The 17,550-nt window shown below is 41.9% G+C and overlaps 1 protein-coding gene across 1 annotated transcript in view; it reads right to left on the bottom strand.

Moving 5' to 3' along the window:
• Positions 1-2,662: 2,662 nt before the first annotated feature.
• RSF1 (remodeling and spacing factor 1) overlaps positions 2,663-17,550 on the bottom strand; it is a 68,873-nt gene continuing 53,985 nt past the window's right edge. Inside the window, exons 14-16 of the mRNA XM_074860433.1 lie at positions 16,953-17,176; positions 13,861-14,052; positions 2,663-10,552 (exon numbers count right to left, since the gene is read on the bottom strand). Coding sequence (XP_074716534.1) covers positions 9,978-10,552; positions 13,861-14,052; positions 16,953-17,176 — 991 coding nt within the window. The 3' untranslated portion in view covers positions 2,663-9,977. The remainder of the gene's footprint in view (positions 10,553-13,860; positions 14,053-16,952; positions 17,177-17,550) is intronic.

The raw sequence follows: 17,550 nt of genomic DNA, 5'->3' as shown, positions 1-17,550 counted from the left end.
CTGAATTGCTTAAAGAATATCCAGTGGATTTCCCTCAGCAGTGATGAATTTGGGATTAGGAGCCTGATGCTACTGCAGCGTGTACCTGGTGAGCTGCCATCAGGGAGCTTTTGGGACAGTGGATTGCAGCGGCGGGAAGGCTGCCATTCCCCTCACGAACCCTGGCCCTGCTGCCTCACCTGGATTTATACCATTTCTGGAAGTTTCTTTTGTGACAGATACTAAAGCAGTGAGAAACAGTGATTATACCAGAACAGAGTGAGTAAATAAATGGTAGCATTCAGTCTGCACCAGTGAAGTACACCTCTGCCAGGGGATGCTCCTGTTAACTCCATCAGGGAGGCAGCATCGCTGCAAACATCTCTTCTCCATGACTTTCCAGGCTGGCAAATGCTTCTGCCATAGCAACATACTCACCAAGAGCCCATGCAGCGGTTAATTTGTTACCATGGTTTTTAATCTTCCCTTTCATCAGTGAGAGTTTACTTTTAAGCAGTCATTTACCTACCTGTGTGCAAACCCGGGTTCTCACAAACACGAACTGATTATTAACAGAATTAGGTCTCCATCTTTCCCTTCTCTGGACTTTTCTAGGTCTTGGATAGCGAAGAGTCAAGGCAGCACAAACCAGAAAAAAACATGAAGAAACCAGAGGGAACAAGAACATAATGGGGTTCTTTTAAGCTGAGCTTTCTAAAATGCTTTGGAAAGCTCCTCAACCACACCTACCCATTTTGGATTCTAATTACGCAAATAATTATTGTTTATACAAATAAGCACCTTGACTGAAATCAAAGCAACTTCCACAATGAAGTGATATTTAAACACTGCTGGAATAGCTAGGAAAAAATGACAGGCAATAGGAGATGAGGAAAAGGAAATTTCTCGACCACCTTCAAGTTTTTCACGCCAAGACAAGTGCTCATCTGGAAACAAAAATTTACGATTCATCCATGAATACAGATCAGACTGCAGCAGCTGGTGGGAAGAGATGCAAATATATGGAAACACCCGTTCACCACACTTAGCAGTTCTAAATCAATATTCCTGCTCGTGTCCCCAGTTATCTAACGTGGCTGTCTGTATCAGCCGTGGAGAGCCCTCACCACCTCTGTGGTTAACTGGAAATCACACAACAACTCTTTTAGATTGTTTTAAATTAAAATTTCTGAGTGACAAGTTGAATTAGGCCACTGCAGCGAAGCAATATAGAGCTTATTTCTGCTCCTGCACGCAAATGTGAGTCTTTCTTGTGTCACATACCGCTTTTCCAAAAGAAGACGGGAAAAAGGATGGTTTAAGCCCAAGCTGAGAGGTTGGTTTTGAGGCTGAGGCGTTAGGGAGGAGGAGAAATCTGCGTCTTCCTCATTTACAAGATCCGGATACTTCATGCCCCAGCACTGAGTGTTGCCTCTAACGCAAGTTTAGAGTGGGTAGGCAGACATTTCCTTTATGTTCAATGAACAAACCAGAATGGCACTATTTGAAAGCTCCCTTCCAGAGCTGTAAGAGCTTTAAGAAGTGAGTTAGGATCCACCCCCACACCGATGCCTGAACATTGGATGTCCAAGAGCGATTTAGTCAACCAGAGCTGTGTTTAGAGGCAACAGATACCTTCACAGGGTTAAGAGTCACCTTAGGACCGAAGGTAGGACTCCCCACCCAAGGGAGCTTGTTTCTCTCCACTGACTGCACAGCACTGCCTTGCTGTAATGTGGCCAGTTCAGACATAAACACCCAGAATCCGTTAAAAATGCAAATGCAGAATTTTGGCATTGCATTTGGAGCAAGAGGGTGGATTTCACAGCAATTTCTCATCACTACAGGAACACACAGTAGCTTGATTATAACCACAGACACATTCAAAGAAAAAAAAAAGATTGACATGCTTCAGCAATTCACACGGAGAGAAACCACCCTTTTTTTTTTTTCTTTGATTCACTTCTTTCCTCCTGACTTTTTCCTGTTAAAGTCCTAAAACGTCATCGATGTCCATTGCCATGGCCACGTGTCAGAACGTCTACATCTTCAGTGCTTCTCTGCAGGCTTCCATTTAGTGGTTTTACAGGTCTCAGCCTAAATAAATGAACTTAGCTCCTCTCCGACTGGCACCAAGAGGAAACCTCACGGATCTATGGCTGGAACAGCCTAGCTGGGTACAGTGCCGGCTGCAAGTATGACCCTTGAGAACAAATACTGGTAACAACCAGGCAGATTTTCTCCCAATCTGTCAGAATTCACCACTAATTCAGCAATTACACAATTCCACAGCAAACGAAATGGATGTCATAGCGTAAGGCAAGCACGGAACCCCGTTCAAGCTTTGTCAAGTGACTGCAACATCACTATGAAAGTAGATATAAAAATTACATAGAAGATGGAACACGCGCAGAAAATCATCACAACTGCAAAAATCAATCCATCAGGTCTTCCCCACTGTCAGCCAGAGCTGGTCAAAGAAAGAAATACCCTGTCAGTTGAGCTGTCATAACAAAAGCAACATAAAAGAGGAGTTCTCCATTCCCATGGCAGGCAGCGGCACCGTCACGGGCTGGAAGGAGGCGCAGCTCGTTTTAAAAGTAAAAAAGAAACATATGTGCACGTGTGATGACCATTAAAAAGCACTTGTTGCTTCAATACACATTATACTTTGTACATCAAGTTATTTCAATTTTTTTTTATTATGACAATTTACATGTCATATTTATATGAAAGAAATGACAGTAGATATTATAACAAAAACATTATGAAAGAAAAGTTACACAATTAGGCCTACAAGCTATAAAATGGCTTCAGGCCCAGCTTATACACAAAGAGTTCTGACCAGACTGTAGTGAGAGACAACGCTGAACAATTCATTAACAAAAATATTGGCACCAGCCTTAACATTTTTTTTTTTTACTTCATTTACAAGGAATACAGTATTTAAACAGTTGTGTACTGCAAATCTAAAAACATTAGCTGTTAATAAACTGCAGTTAACCCTCTGAGCACTGAGGCCACCATGACTTCCATTTAAAAAAGTTGTAATGCATCATGTTTTACATGCACGTGATATTACTGGTGTGTGGGGGGGAAAGACAGTGAAAGCACCACCCAGTTTATGTGCAACAAGAATAACACTTCCAGTTTTTTCAACATATGCCCCCCCCCTCCACACACACACAGTGTGTGTCCCCTCAGTCCTTTCCCTTTGATATTGTAGCAAGTCATGACTGAAGAGAGACTGAAAACCCGAGGTTCAGGACTCAAGAAACGCAAGGGTTAAACTCTCCATAAAGAGCTCAGCTTGTGGAACTTTGCCATGTTAACTCTTTAGAGAAAGAAAACAAAAAAAAAAAAAAAAATGAGGCCAACTGTGAATGAGACCACTTTTAAGGAACTCAAGGTTTCTTTGCAAACATATAAACAGCACACAGGAGTAAGACAAAACTGTATTTCATGTAAGCGTATTTTAAATTTTAAGAGACCTATCTGGCAGGTTTGATCTAATCCTTACAGAATATTGGAGGATAACCATTCTGCTAGCAAGTAACCCATTCTTTGTTACCTGGGACACTGAATATACCCCATGTTTGTCTAACGTACAGGACCTGTGCCTAGGTGAGAACCGTCGTGCTTACCGAGAACGGCTACGTTATGCTTTTATCTCCTGGCTGCTGCAGGAGGGCTGTGAGACACCGGTAGGAACCAGCAACTGCATTGGCATTACAACAAATCATTTCAATGCGAGTTAGGGGCAGGAGTACCATTTTAATGAATATAGTATAGGAGTAAGATACTGTACAAGATTTTAGAGTCCATATAGCAAGTATGAAATGGAAAACTAAACAAGGCTTATAGCTTTATGATTTGATTTCCTTTTCTACCACTAACTCGAGTAGCAGATTAGTATCTATTAAGGACTTTTAACTGCTCTAACTAACAAATGGTGCACTGGTAACTAGGCCTATCATATGTTTTAGTAGAAGGATTTTATCCCCATAGAATCATTTAAGTCAAGTTCTGACAGACTAATCTAAGTTTACTTGTGTGGGACACAGGAACAAACAACAAAGCGAACTGTGCGGACTCCGATCAACATCCCCAGAGGCAAACACTGTCATAACACTCTATGGACTGATCCTAATTTTCTCCACATCCACATTGCGCTGCTGGAACATTACCGATTCCCTCGAGGAAGGAGACCTCACGTAGATTTTCCTGTTACTTTGGGGGTCAGGATGAGAAAAGGAGGGTATTGGGATGATTCTCGTAAATGGAGACCTTCCATCGGAAATACAGTCTTCAAAGGGCGAGTCAGAAGTCGTTTTTAGGCCTGTCCAAGACCTGTCTTGCAAATGGCATGGGTTTGCATACACATTTTTCCATTCCACTTCCCTCCATCCATTCCCCATCCCCTGCTGTTCTTTGAACGAGCATTCAAACAGCAGGAGAAAGCGACTCTGTCTGCACCTGGGGAACCAGTGAGACTGACTATACACAAAGTGCTGCAAAGTGCACGAAGTAAACCAACCGAACGGACAGAGCGACTCTATCCTTCAGTTCTCGTTAGTAACCTTTGGGGTTATACGTAGCAATAGTAGATATATTCACAGACGCACGTGCCTTCATTAAGCACGTGTCCCCTCTAACTGCTATATCGTCCCCTCTCCTGCTCCTCAGCTCAGGTGTGGGGTGCCAGCATTTACAAAATGATAGTCAAAAACCCAAGTTGGAGGACTTCCTTTTAATTGCAGTTAAATCTGGAGCCTTTACACCACATATTCAATTACAAAAACTTATCTACTTTAGAGTGTTCTATTCTTTCCCCCGGAAGCTGTACACAATCTTTTAAGTGTCATACTAAGCAATATACATCTTTTGCAATATACAAAATAAGTTAAGTTACTCTGCAGCGTTGGGACAATCAATTCCCAAGCACGTGTTTTTGCTGTTTGGAACTATCTCAGTTAGTTACACCTAATCTAAAATAAGAGCTTGGTAAGTGATGCACGTTTGCAGACGTGACTAATAATCTTCGATACCCCAACTGCTGGGCGTCCAGCTTCAGAAATAATTTTCAATTGATAAATATTTCTGAAGCCAGAGCTCTCCGCTAGGTCTCAGATTGGGTACTCAACTATAAAGCACCGAAGATTAGTCATACAGGATTTTTCTTACATCAGTATATACTGGAAAAAAAATAAGGATCATTTCTGTTGGATTTTTTTTTCTGCCTTCCAACATTTTAAGTGAGATGTAGTCCCCACCCCACCTGTTAGGGAAGGGGAGGAAGAAAAGTCTACCAGGAAGTGTGGGCTTGATCCTGCAAATCCTTACTTCAGACAATATCCTAAATGCCTCTGTGGAAGTTTTAAACACTTCAGGAATTGCAGAATTGTGCTCCTTCATGGGAATTGCTGGAGTTTCCCCCACCATATTCAACACAGATTTTTCAGAAAGTTACTGTTTTGAAGATATTTGATCTTTTATACATATATATTTATATATTTAAGGATTTTATATACCCAGTGAATCAGAAGCATACGTCAAATGTAAATACATATCTAGGGTGCGCGCTGCACAGTCTATCTGTAACACAAGCCTGTGAATAGTAGTCACTGCACATGTACCAAAACCAATTTTCAAGGCCTATATATTGCCATTTTGAACTAGATACAAATGTCTTCATCAGACCAGTTCTGGGGGCTAGCATTACTGCCATAATTTATTTAAATTACTGTGTGCAAAGTAAATTAAAAAAGCAGGTGCCATAAAAATTTGTTTACTTCTCATAAAAGTCTGTGAAAATAAGTAATTTGAAAGTTTAGACCAGGCCTTCCTATTGAAGAGCATTGAAAACCAAGTTCTAAGCACCTGAAAAGAGAGGTATAAAATGGACACCCTGACAATGAACTATTAAAATTATTAAACAGTTGCAGCATCTGGATACCAACGTAGTTCAAATGATAGATGTGAAGACAAATCCGAGCAAGGGTAGCACTACCATACACTTTTTCTTCTGTGAACATACAGTTTTTTCCCCTTGAGGTTCTTTGAGTAAGGCCTCTTGCCAAGAGTTCAGACACAGCAATTAGAAGACAGCAGCGAACAGAAACCAAGTCCAACTAAGTCATTAGCTCCTGATATATGAAGACTGAGACACTTTAATGCAGAGAAATCTTGAAGGTGACACACCTCATAAATGAACAATTTAGAAAAAAGCGTCTCTGCTTCTCAAGTCATGTTAGAGCAAGCCTTTCATTACAAAAAATCAGGAAGATGCAGTGATTTTATAATGTAATTCAACATGTACAAAGTCAGACTATCAAAGAGTTGATTGTTCAGCACTGATATTCCTACAAGATTCCAACACTAAGGGATTTTTTGGTAGTTTGGTGACGTCGTTTCCCATTTTTAAATCAAGAATACGCTCAGGTTTAGAAGACTCGATAACTAGAAGACAGCAACTGCAGTGAAACTCCCAAGTTCTTAATTCTACCACCCTTCTGGTTAGGTTAACACAGCACATTTGTTAATTACAAAGCAGACCTACTGTGCACTTGTGTCGCCGACAGTCACAAAAGCTGCATGCAAGAAAGGAAATAGCCATCCTTTATCTTGGCAACACAAAAAAAGTCCGTTCCTCCACTTGGATCTATAGGTTTTCCCTCACTAATGCTACTTAAACTGCACATGGAAATCAATTCACCTTCTTCCCAATCAGTTATACTCTGAAGAGTTCGCAGTTAAAAAAGACAAAGCTTTTAGTGACAACCTACGTGGAATAAACAAGTTTGTTGAATAAATGCTTTGTATGTTCAGCCAATAGCTGCTTGTTCTTGTACTTTTAAATTCGTTATATTAAAAAAAATATCCCTGGCCAGTTTTCACTCTGTTTCTCATATGGTTTGAGCTGTGAGTCCAAAGCCACACCTGAAGATCACTATTGAAAGACATTTAACTTCTGATCTCACGATGAGTACAGAAGAGCACAAGATTGGAAGGACACCAGGAGGACGCTTCCACTCCAGAATCACACACACACACACTGTAACAGCATCAACTGTGCGGCAGTCAGCTGGCCTAGTGTCAGAAAATGTCATCTTTCCAAAGAGGAGACTGTACATTTTCTACCAAGCAGGAAGCCTTAGAAATGAGAGAAATACGAGTTTGAAATTAAGGCTTTCTAGGGCATTTTTTGCAGTTTTTACTTGCACAACATCCGCACTGGTCTAAGAGGGAACCCTGGATGCTGGGGGATGAAGCTGTCTCAGGTACCACAGGTGACTTCTTAGAAGACAGAGAAGTTGTTTTTAAAAACAAGTGACCTATAGAAAGTAAAACTTGGTAACAACTTCTCATTCCGCATTTTTAAAACGTGACGCTCCTGATGTCAGCTTCAACGCTCCAGTTCTGCTTCCTGGTCTTTCCTGGTCTTCCATCACTCCTCAACTCAGTACTCAAGTTTTTTCCTGGTTGGTATATTTGGTATTGTAACTTTTTAGTATTTTCCTACAATCACAATTACTTGCCCCCTAAGTACTTAACATTTGGGGTTGACTCTACAAGCAAGAATGTTTGCTACAGCACTGATCAAATACTAAAAGGCTCCATCAGGCAGCAAAAAAAGATTATGGCACTGCCAAAACAAATGAGAAACCATCGGCTGCACGGTGCTGCTGCACACGAATCAGTTTGCACTGCAAGCATTAAAAATGCTCAGCAATTATTAACATTGAAAAGTGGAAGCCATATGTTCTTGCTTGTTTTAAAACACAAGTATATTAGAAATGTAGAAACACTACATTTATGCATCACTTAAGCAAAGAAAAACACTAGAGTAGCTTAAAATGCTACATACGCTTTTAAGAACTCATTCTAAACTTGTGTGGCTTTTCACTACCCTGTTTTAATATCTGCTCATGAAAACTGTTAATAGTTAACATCAGTAAGGTGGAACAATATTTAATCTTTAATGGAATTAAGTTCTCTTTTAGAGAGTGATTTCTCATTTTTAAATCACAAGCTTGCTTAGCACAGCAGATAATGAGCGAGTTCCATCTTTTTGTGTCTCTGCTGATTCTAGTTTTATAGCAGGATATGAGCACTGCTAGAACCCCAATGAGTAAGAGTCATGGAGCGGTTCTGATAGAACTCGTGGAGAAAGAGGTGGGGAAACAAAAACAAGATTTTCAAGGCCAGAAGGTAGGTAATTTTTGGATCTAGGTTTTCTAGAGAGGTATTTAGTAAAGGCCTAATGCCGATTTTATTACAAGAAAACAGAAGTGCTTAATGACTGACTAGTAAATACAATATAATGGAAGGGAATCGGGTGGGGCAGGAAAGGAGAACTCACTCCTCGATGGCAGCAGCAGTTTTGGTGCATCCATTGCCGGCAATGGACATAAACACCAGTCAAAAATCCAAATCTCAGAGCAAAAGGATTAATAGATGTGACCTTTTTGGATTTCAATGTTTGGCAGATCTGTTTGAGCTGTCTGGGTGCTACAACACATACAAATGCTACAGCCTGCATCTTAATTCAGAGTAAAGAGAAAACGGAATGCTACCCAAAACAAATTTCAGCTCTGCTCTTTATGTGCCCCATGCTGTTGGGTTTTTTCTTTTTTTTTTTTTTCCCCTTGAATAAAAGCACATACCACTTCATGCTTACTCAAAAGTTGATGAAATGTCTTGGAGTCAAGCGTTTTCTCTCAGAAATACTGCCTTCTTGAAATCAGTTGGTCACATGACAATTATTAAAATGTATTTTAAGAAAATTCTAATGGCCAAAGGCCAACACTACATTCAAAACCTGCTAATACATCCAGGCAGATAAGTAAAATCAAAACAAAAACACACACAAACCCCAAACAGAAAACCTCCAAAAGGAAAACTGTTCCATTTGTTTACTTCAATTTGAAGTAGATATTAAGGACATGAATGGACCAGTCACGGTTTATTTGAAAAATCCCTCAATCCTCTGATGCACTGTCATTCTGTGGTCAATGCCGTTTGTACACACATTTTTCATTCAGAATACTCCAACAGATGGTGAAACTCGAGTGGCCGGGCAGCTACCGCAGGGTTCTCGTGTCTGTACAAGTTTGCAGCACGTCAAGATGCCATCCAACTTACAGACAACTTCACACCGATACGTCCTCCCACTAGACACTGTGCATCGAAGACCATCTGATGAACTATGCATGAGAGAGCTTTATAAATTCATGGCTAGCGTGTTTCGACTGTCAAAAACTTCATTACAGTACACTTTACTGTACAAACACTTTAAAGGATGTTTATTAGGAAAGTCTGCAAGTCATAATGGATAGTAGAGTTCTTGCTTATGGTACCTTCTTGGCCTCTAATAATTCTGTTTGCCTCCAGTATTAAAATCAAACTGCTTCCATGAAGGTGATTACTAAAATGAGCTATGGTATGTTAACCTACAACTCACAAAATGCGACAGTACAGACATTAATTTCTTTTTAACTGTCTGTTAAGTTGTAATCTAAGTCGTGAACATTTAAATATAATATATATCTCATATGAAAAAGCTAAAGCACAAGTGCTTCTGCACCACCCCCCCCACCCCACCCCTTGAGCCAAAACCACCCCAGTTCCGGTTTGGGCCCTGACCGATTTGGAATGCTTTCTTAGGCCACCCATTTCCACAAATTTGTATGCACTCAGGAAATATAAAGTCAAAAATATACAAATCTCTTGTTGTTATAAGGTTTTTGTGAGTGAAATTACCCAGGACCATGGACTTGGAAGGAGAAGGGGGGGGGGGTAAGAGAGGGAATTTACAGCAATTAATCTTCAAAGTTCAAAACTGGTCACTTCACAGAAAGACTGCAGGACTGGTGAAATTCTTGCTTCTAAAAAGTGATACTGTAGTGGAGAATTTTCTAGGAAAAATAAAACAGCTTTTAATAACTGGCCCGCTGGTATGAGCTACCGTGGAATAAATTAGCACAAAAATGGAAGTCTTATAACTGTTCACTGTTACAGACGTAATCAACAAGGTCAGTCACTCTCAAAAGTTCGTCTTCATCTTCCTCCGGCCCTACTGCTTCCTGCCCGCTCCCTGTCCCGTTGGGCGCCAGGCTGGCGCTGGCTGTGCTGTCCTTGGGGGCCTGGGTCTTCTCGCTTGGCTTCCCAATCAAGTTCTCAATGGTTTTACCTGGGCTCTGTCCGTTGGTGGAAGGCAAGTCCACCAGGCTGTAGTCCAAAGGGCTCTCTACTTTCCCTACGTTATCAAAGTCATCTTCGTCATCGCTTTCTATCCGGTAGCAGTGCTTCTTGGTGTTGTCTTGAGGAGCCTGTGGTGCTGGCAGCTTATCTGCAGGAGCGGGGTTTTCTGCGTCGTCGTTAGCATTTTCGCAGTTATCTTCGTCGTCTGTTTCGATTCGATTCAGCCGTTTGCGGACAGGCCTCCCTTCATCTTCCTCATCCTCTCCTTCTTCCTCAGAGTAGTCATCTGTACTTCGCCGACGTTTTCGAATCAATCGCTTTGACTCCTTTGTGGATTCCTCATCTTCAGAGTTCTTAGATGTGTAGCTCTCTGGAATAAGCAGCAGACTTAAAGCCATTAGCAAATCTGAGTGCAACCGAAACAATTACACTTTTATTTTTCATCTTTCACACTCATTAAAAAGCCATCTCTCTCTCTCACCACACCCATTTCCGTCTCCTTCCCCAGGTTCCCCAACCACGTCAAAACGCTTGCATTCTTTTTACTTTTTAAATAAACTGCTCAAGTAGCAAAGACCAACAATTTGTTGATATTCTGTTTTCAATCTGAGGAGTACCAGAGGCTTTGGAGGCAGGTTGTGGTGGTGCAATTCTTACCCCTCCCCGCCCCTCCTTGCTGGGCTGCTTGGTGCCAGGTGTGATTCCACCCACCTCCCCCGAGCTATACACCAATCTGTGGAGAGAAGGACTGATAACGTTAAGGCGCCCCCTAAACAAGCCTGGCTCCTGCCCCTCCCGATTGCTCGGAAATGGTTATAACAGCCCATCATCTCACAGAATCATTATAAGACCCTTGGGATCATCGAGTCCAACCATCAGCCCTACTCTACAAAGTTCTCCCCTACACCACATCCCCCAACAGCTCATCCAAACGACCCTTAAACACACCCAGGGATGGTGACTTCACCCCCTCCCTGGGCAGCCTATTCCACTCTCTGACCACTCTTGCTGGGAAACATTTGTTCCTAATGTCCAGTCTGAACCTCCCCTGTTGCAGTTTAAAGCCATTCCCTCTTGTTCTGTCACTGTGAGAAGAGACCAGCACCAACCTCTCTACAATGTCCTTTCAGGTAGTTGTAGAGAGTGATGAGGTCTCCCCTCAGCCTTCTCTTCCTCAAACTAAACAGTCCCAGCTCCTTCAATCGCTCCTCACAGGATTTATTCTCCAGGCCCTTCCCCAGCTTCGTTGCCCTCCTCTGCACTCGCTCCAGCACCTCTAGATCCCTCTCGTATTGAGGTGCCCAAAACTGGACACAACACTCCAGGTGTGGCCTCACCAGTGCAGAGCACAGGGGGACTATCACCTCCCTACTTCTGCTGGTCACACTTCTCTCCTAAAGGCCTGGCACACCTGTGCCTGGGATGGGGTCAAATGGGAACAATAACAGAGTTGCACATTCATCAAGTTCTTGTGCAACTGCTGGAAGGCACCAGAATACTTTGTTGTTCAAGCTGGGTGTGAGCAAAAGGTATCTGACAAAAGCCAGTTATCTTGGACCCTATAAATTGCAACCCCAAGGGAGACCCTTTGAGCTCTCCTGGATCGCAGCAGGCCTGTGACCAGCATCTCCCCTGAGCTGGGAGCCTCTCAGGTACCAAACCCCTTAAGGTGTTGTCCGCTGCCAGAGCTGCCAGAAGGCCAGGGCCAAGTCCACCTGCTCGAGTCTCAATTATCTCCCATTGAGGAATGCCAAGGCATTGGGAGTATTTACTCTAAACTCGAGAGGAGGGAAATTTTACTTTGAGCTAGCTTCTCTTTCACCCCCTCTTTCTCTGCTTACTGGTGTGTGGGTACACCCTTCATTCTACTGGATCTGAGTACTTTTGTCTCTGTGTGTGTTTGTACGTTTTGTGTTTGCGTATGCGTATGTACATATGTATAAATTAAGATACCATAAAGTAAGTTAGTATGAATCTTGTCATCTTAGAATCTGAAAGTAAGTCGCTATTTTTATAACATTTTCTGAATTATTTTGTAAATGATCAATTGCTGTTATTTATTAATAAATCTAAATTTCCTGTTAAATCATTACTGTGTTAATACCTTTATCCGCGACACAGGTATTCCCCCCTGAAAGGGATAACTGCATGCTGGGAATAACGCAGAACTGTATCCCTGATCTCACAGCACCTGCTTTACACCCTTCCAGAAACTGAGCCCAAATAACAGCTGCACTATCATAAAAAGATATATATACACACACACATGACTGTGGTATACCCCTGCCACCCCCAAATTATACACACCTTCTTCCAAAGCATATGAACACTGCCTAACTGTCACCTGAAGTTTGCTGCCCTTCAATGAAAGGCCCCTTTTTGGTTTTTTTTTTCTTTGCAAACTGGAATATTGCCTACACACTGACAGCCTTTACACTGACCTTCGATGGCTTAGGTGAGAAAAGACACAGACTGAAACATCAAATGGCAAACACCGTTTGATGTCTGCTTGTGATTTCCACTAGAAACGTGTATGAACTGTCATTTTAAAGGGTGTTATTTAACGTAGGTTCAAGTTGATAGAGACTCTGTCAGAGTTCCTGTATTTTCACTATAATTACATTTCCAGTAACGCTGTTACGTATTTTATAACACATTGTGGGAACTTTGGGAGTACTGGAATTATACTAAATGGTGTTGATTTTAATATGCAAAAAGACAGTACCAAAAATAGCTGAAGAAATGGGATGTCATGGAGAAAAGACACCGTCAGTCAGCACTGTTTAAAGGCACCAGTGCAGGCAGCAAAAACCTTCAGCCACCACAGAGCAGATTCTTAGCAGAGCACCTGTACATCCTACTTGTGAGAACAGACTGTATTCAAGTATAAGATTAACTTTTTGAGATACTATACAGTTGCATTACATACTTGTTTCCCTTCATCTAAGAGGACCCTCTAACGCTCTGTAAACTCGGGCCAGCACTTCCAAAACTTACCTACAAATCAGAGGTGCTCGGCCTGTCAAGCCCGGCTGATTTTCTGAGGAAGCCTGGCATCCACTGCCACCAGTACCGCTCAGCGTCTCTGAAAGCCGGACCTAAGGTCTCATAAGCTCCGCGCCCAGAATGCAAAGCACCCAAAGTCAGTGGTCTGCTTTTGTAGAAGCTAATTTTACAGCAAAATGCACACCAGTCGCCTGTGGTGTGAGTGACATTACTGAGAGCAGGCTTCCTCTGTACTTATCACAGCGCCTTCAAAACAGGACACTGAATGAGTCCTAACCACCAGCACAAATACAATCAGGGCACCAGAAGTAACACCCTTTCTCTTACAAAAGAGAATCTTTAAAGACTCGTGGGATGAAGCTCTGTGACCTCTTAACAGAAAAGCAGTGAAACAGTAACATTCGTGCCAATTTGGGAATGCCAGCACTCTGTGCCAGACACAGTCAATTCAGACCTGGAAGTCAGGATTAGGGACAACGATGACTTTGAGAAGTGACTGTAACAGCGCACCATGAAGTACCAGTGGACTGTTTCGGAAGGAAACAGTTTCCAAGAAACATCAAGGAACTCTAGAAAAAAGATTCTCTGAAATCTCTGAATTACATACATTTTTCTCTTCATGCTAATGCTGACACATACCAGCTCCTGCAAACGGTGGACTGTTTATTTTACCTTCACTATCTGAAGTGGAGAGCCTGCGTTTATGAACTCTTCTTAACTCCTTCCCATATCGGACGCTTTTCTGTGAGCCATCACTTTCTGAATCTTCCTTATAATTAACTTGTCTCTTCTGATTCCGTCTTGATCTCCTCCTCCTAGTTTCCAGGTAATCGTCATCACTGTAATCTGTGTAATCACCACTCTCTGTACAGAAGAAAACAGTGACGTGAATTATTCCATTAAAGCAAAACTGCACAATTTAGATAAGCTTTAGACCAGCACCAATAAAACCACATGCTCTTCCAGCACAGGAGTCCCAATCATCATGCCTCATCACCCTGACCCGTTCCAGGCTCATGCATCAGCTCCCCCATTCATTGCCAGTGTAGAGTTGGTTGATTTTATAATCTTCTCACAAATTCTTTTTCCGTCTCCCTCAGAATCCTCCAGAAGATGTTTTCATTCCAGTGTTTTTATTCCCTCATCTCTACTGGTGCCAAAGACACCTCGTTTACAATTCCTGACAGTTGAAACAACCTTAATGAATTGGAGTTGATGATGAACATTACCACTGACACTGGAAAGTCTTTTCTGGTTTTAAAATTTAAATAAATCGTACGCTACTTGAACCCTTTTAAGATTAGGTAGATGAAAAACCACTGACGAGATGAAACTCCAGGTTAAGAGCTGAGTTATACAATTTAAATTAACAACAAAAATCCATCTCACTCAACTGTAAGTTTGCTTAAAACAGAAACTGTATAGAAGAAACTTACCGTCATTCACAGTTCTTCCTGCACCAGTCTACAGCAGCTAGTGTCTTTAAGAATTAAATTTATTTACATCAGCTGAAAATAGCCTTGAATCAACTTTAGGTGCTTTTTCACTGAGCTGTGCCAGAACAATTATCCCAAGATACATTTCTATACATGTCACATACTGTTCCTAAGTTAGCGATTGACATGAGTCACAGATCAAAGTGGCATCCTCTTTACTTCCTAAAATATTAGAGAAAGAATCAGAGCAAGTCAACAAGAACCACCACCTTCAGAAAGAAACTCCATCTCTGGAGACTGAAAACAAAGCCACTTGCAGGGCACCTTATCTCCTTACCTCAAAATAGGCTTAAAGCAGGATCCTGAGGGACAATAACCAGGGTAAAAGAAACACATAGTTAAGACTATACTCTTAGATATATATGGCACAATGCTGGAATCAGCTGACTTTATCACAGATGTGTTGTGGTGGTGCATCTCCTCCCGGGCCACATAGCAACCTGGGGAGGTAAATGCTGCTCATGGCAGTAAACGGAGCGTTAAGGTGCCCTTTGACAGCCTGGCTCTGCCCTCCCTGTCCCTTGGGAATGGTTATAACAGCCCATCATCTCCTACAGAATCACACACCCATCAAGTTGAGAAGACACCAGAATACTTCATTGTTGGAGCTGGGCTGGAGTGAAAAGCACCTGACAAAAGTCCGTTATCTTGGACCCTATAACAGCGACCCCAAGCGAGACCCTTTGAGCAATCCTGGATGAAGTGGCTGTGACCAGCATCTCCCCTGGGTTGGGACGCCTCTCAGGTACCCAAAACCTTAAGGTATCGTCCGCCGTTAGAGCCAACGGGAGGCCAGGGCGAAGTCAACCCTCTCAATTATCTCCCACCAAGGAATGCCGATGCAGCCTCAGTATTTACTCTAAACTTGAGAGCAGGGAAATTTTAACTCTGAGCGAGCTTCTCTCACCCACTCTCTCTGCTTACCGATGTGTTTAGGTATACACAGTCATTTTCATGAGTGTGGGGACATACATATTTTACTGGATCCAAATACTTCTGTCTGTGTGTTTGTACGTTTTGTATTTGTGAATGCACATGTATAGATTTAAGGTACCGCACAGTAAGTTAGTGTGAATCTTGTCATCTTCGAATCTGTAGCTAAATCACTATTGAAATCATAACATACGTTACTGAATTATTTTGTAAATCTTTAAATTGGTTAATGATTCAGTGCTGCTAGTCATTAATAATCTTCATTTGCTGCTACATCGTTACAGTCTTAATACTTTCATCCACAACATGTGTGTCCACCAGTGAACGAATAGCTGCTCCTGTGCATTATCAAATAGATGAGCAATGTCTTTAGACTTCTGCCAGTATCTTCATCAGTAACAGCTCACAATTAGTGCAGTAACGCATTCAGGACAGGAAGACAGCAACTATTTTAAGTGCATTTAGCTATCTTCATGTCCATATATGAACCCTCCTTTTGGAAACCAGTACTTCAAAGCAACTTACTCCAACATGTTCATCATCCATATTCTAGAGAGACAGATAAAACACTGGGAAGGTAACACACACAGCAGTAAGTTAACGCTCCAGTGTACTTGGTACCTTAAATTCACAATAAAAATAAATAAAAATAAGTGATTATATATCTGGCACTTTCTAGGACTGGGTCTCAAATGAAACAGAAACAAGGAGGACAGTCTTCAGAGAAAGATGCCAATCATGAAAAGGTTTAAGTATTGCACAGGTATTATTCTCACACTCCAAACTGTGCAACCAGCAAATGAACTGGTTGAAGAACAAGCAGAATAAAGTGAATTATTAGGTTCTGTGATGTGAGAGTCTTCAGTTACTAAAGTTCAAAAAGGATAATTGTAGAAGAGAGAGATTCAAAGTATTATCATTTGATTTCAAGCCTGCCAGAGAACACAGAATGCCACACAACTGAAGGAATTTTCTTCCATTCAAAGCGAGGGAAAATGTTTCTTTCAGAAGCTTTTTCAAAGGTATTCAGAAGGTCTTCAAGTAGCTATATAAAGAAGTACATTTTTGCCTCGATCCTTTCTCTTCCCTGCAATCATGTGCCCGCCAGGAAGGTATGGCATAGCTGAAACTATCCACAAAGGGGGCCTTCTGAATCACAGCGCAAGCATTCATTTAAATATGTAATTACTTAAAATGCCAAGAACCTAGTACTCAATACCAGTTTCCAAGGCAAGCAAACAAGGTAGTGTCAGTTCATGACAGGAAACTGAGACTTCCACTCTTCCTGTCTCCAGTACAGAGTGTTTCATATATCTTAAGACTTCTTATACTCACCAGATTCTCTGCTTGAATTTTCCTCAGAATCCTCATCTTCATCATCTTCAGAGTATTTTTTCTTGACTGTTTTCCTTCGTAACCTCCTGCTTTGCCTCATGGGCCTGGAGAGGTGACGCCTGGATATGCGGGCACAGAACTCTGAATCACTGTCTTCATTTGATGGTGGGTCATCTTCACTTTCATCCAGATTTTCCTCTGATATAACAAACTCGTCCTGAGATCTGTTCAAACAGAGACAACAGAGATATCAGGTGCTGGAGCGAGTGCAGAGGAGGGCAACGAAGCTGGTGAAGGGCCTGGAGAACAAATCCTATGAGGAGAGATTGAAGGAGCTGGGACTGTTTAGTTTGAGGAAGAGAAGGCTGAGGGGAGACCTCATCACTCTCTACAGCTCCCTGAAAGGACATTGTAGAGAGGTTGGTGCTGGTCTCTTCTCACAGGTGATTAGTGACAGAACAAGAGGGAATGGCTTTAAACTGCAACAGGGGAGGTTCAGACTGGACATTAGGAAAAAAAGTTTCTCAGAAAGAGTGGTCAGACAGTGGAATAGGCTGCCCAGGGAGGGGGTGGAGTCACCATCCCTGGATATGTTTAA

Source organism: Strix uralensis, chromosome 2 (assembly GCF_047716275.1).
Source record: "Strix uralensis isolate ZFMK-TIS-50842 chromosome 2, bStrUra1, whole genome shotgun sequence".
Taxonomy (NCBI): Eukaryota; Metazoa; Chordata; class Aves; order Strigiformes; family Strigidae; genus Strix; species Strix uralensis.
The sequence above is the reverse complement of the archived record's forward strand: the minus strand, read 5'-3'. Positions and strand labels throughout refer to the sequence as shown.